Raw genomic sequence first — 2,205 nt, forward strand, 5'->3', positions numbered from 1 at the left:
GTGCGCGCATGTGTGTGTTTAGCTTGTTCCCTGGAGCGATCAAGCCTTTGTTATATTGGAACCAAGCTCTGTAATTGCTTATATTAGTCGCTGATCAACGCAAGACCACAGGACACACACACACATTCACTTTCCCTGATTCCTGACAGTCTTTTTATTAACCACCAAAGCGGGCGACAGAGAGAGATTCATTACATCACAGGCAAACAAAGACACACACCAGACCTAATAGAGAAAACCCACATTTTTCAGCGTGGTTAGTTTAATGTTGAAATATTCATGGATTCAGTTATGTCTGCTGTCACTTGCTTCTCCCGCCGTACCTTCTCTGGTGCTTTTGAACATTAGGTGTATTCGTCATTAAGGATCAAGCTGTAAATGTTTTTTTTCTCTCTCTGCCTGCTTCCCTCCACTTCCTGCTCAGCGCTGAACGAGCCAACCATAGACTACGGCTTCCAGAGGTTACAGAAGGTCATTCCCAGACACCCTGGAGATCAAGAGAGATTACCTAAGGTACAGTGCCTCTGCTCCTCTCATGTGTCTGCTCACACTAGTTGCCAAGCACAATAAATTCACAAGAATCTGTCTTGGTAACACTGGTACAAAGATGTATTGAAAACCTCTTGAGTTTCATAGTACGTAGGATATACATGGCACAAGGACAGCATGACCTCTTAGACAGAGGAACAAACCATGCGCTATAGACAGTAGACCATACATGACACTATGCACTATGCACATAAACATTTAACCACATGTTCATGGTCATTTTCTGTTCAAACAAACACTTTATTTGTGCAATGAATGCACAAGCGACTCTATTCATCCTTCCACTGAGTATAAGGTCATTTGGACTGGCAAAGTGGGAAGAGGAAAGGGGATAGATGGAGAGAGGAAAAGAGAGGGAGAGAGAGAGAGAGAGAGAGGAAAGGAGGTTGAGGGGAGAGAGAGAGGAAGAGAGAGGCAGAAGCAGGTTAGGTGATCCATCATAGCTGTCCAGTCTTACCTCCTGCTGGGTCAGTGGATCGAAGTCAACCCCGGGTGGACTTTATTACTTCCAACACACACACTTATCCACAATGCAGCACACACACACAGAAATGCACACAGACTTCTCTATGCCTTCATGTGCACGCACACACACACTCAGTGGAGGGAAGTCACCACCAGGCAGAGATGGAGAGCACAGGTAGATGCAGAAGGAAGATAGAGAAATCACTTGTCCTCACTGTGTGTCATGTCTGGTGGATACAAGACTTGTCCCGGTGAGTTCTGGTCTTTAGCCTATCAACCCCCCGTATCTCTCCAAATATCTTTGTATCCATCCATCTCTTTTCCTCTCCTCCTCTTTCTCCCTCGCTTGGCGGTGTCTCTTTCACTTCTAAATGAACAGCGGTAGCTGGCAGGCCTGGTTGTTCATTTCAGCTCTATTGATTTGTGCCTTTATTGAGGTAATAACAGTTTGTTGACCACGCTTCTCTCTCAACTGTTGGCCTCAATCATTAGAGAGGGGCAGGAGAGGGGCATATGCTGGCAACTTCTTGAGCTACAAATGTCCATTCAAAGCTACCTTGGCACAAGCCTCTGTGTGGCTGTTCTTTGGTGGGTCTTTAAACTAGATTCAACTGACTGGGACTATAACATATTCCAATATATTGGCACTTTGACGAACCCGCCCCACCCCCAATACACATACACACATACACCGTGCAGAGAATAGGCAGGATATATGCCAACCCCTGTTCTATCTCTGTATGTTGCGATAATGATCCAGTGATCCAGCTGAAAACAGCCCCATACTGTGCTGTAGAATAGTCAGGCAGTCAGACTGAGCGGGGACTGCTGGGTAGCCAGACTGCAGGGTGTTTAGCTAAGGCTGCGGTGTGGCTGGGGGTCTGGGGCTGGCTAATGAGTGACCGCCCTGCCAGACGAGGCCAGGCTCTGCTCTGGATCAGGTTCCCCTTCCTGTTGACGTCTCTGTGGGCCTGACTTTACGGGAAGAGACCCTGCGCCCAGGAAATGGTCTCCCCTTACAGCAGCAGGGCTAGGGAGGCAGCATGGCGCTAACCACATTTATCTGTTTATCAGAATGACTCTGGAGCGCTGCCTAATCGCGTTTAGCTACTGGACAGATCCCTTCGCTAACGAGAGACTGATAGGTACAGACAGGGCACAGGAGCATGAGAGAGTGATTAAAGGGGGGGG

At 47.7% G+C, this 2,205-nt stretch overlaps 1 protein-coding gene across 4 annotated transcripts in view; it reads left to right on the plus strand.

Moving 5' to 3' along the window:
* Nucleotides 1-2,205, plus strand: part of ebf1a (EBF transcription factor 1a) — a 64,984-nt gene that overhangs the window by 50,312 nt on the left and 12,467 nt on the right. For all 4 annotated transcript variants that reach the window (XM_014331856.2, XM_005916437.3, XM_005916438.3 and 1 more), the window contains exon 11: nucleotides 425-513. In XM_014331856.2, the coding sequence (XP_014187342.1) occupies nucleotides 425-513 (89 nt within the window). The remainder of the gene's footprint in view (nucleotides 1-424; nucleotides 514-2,205) is intronic.

The sequence above is a fragment of the Haplochromis burtoni genome, unplaced genomic scaffold (genome assembly GCF_018398535.1).
Source record: "Haplochromis burtoni strain Fernald_Lab_line unplaced genomic scaffold, NCSU_Asbu1 Contig_19, whole genome shotgun sequence".
Lineage (NCBI taxonomy): Eukaryota > Metazoa > Chordata > Actinopteri > Cichliformes > Cichlidae > Haplochromis > Haplochromis burtoni.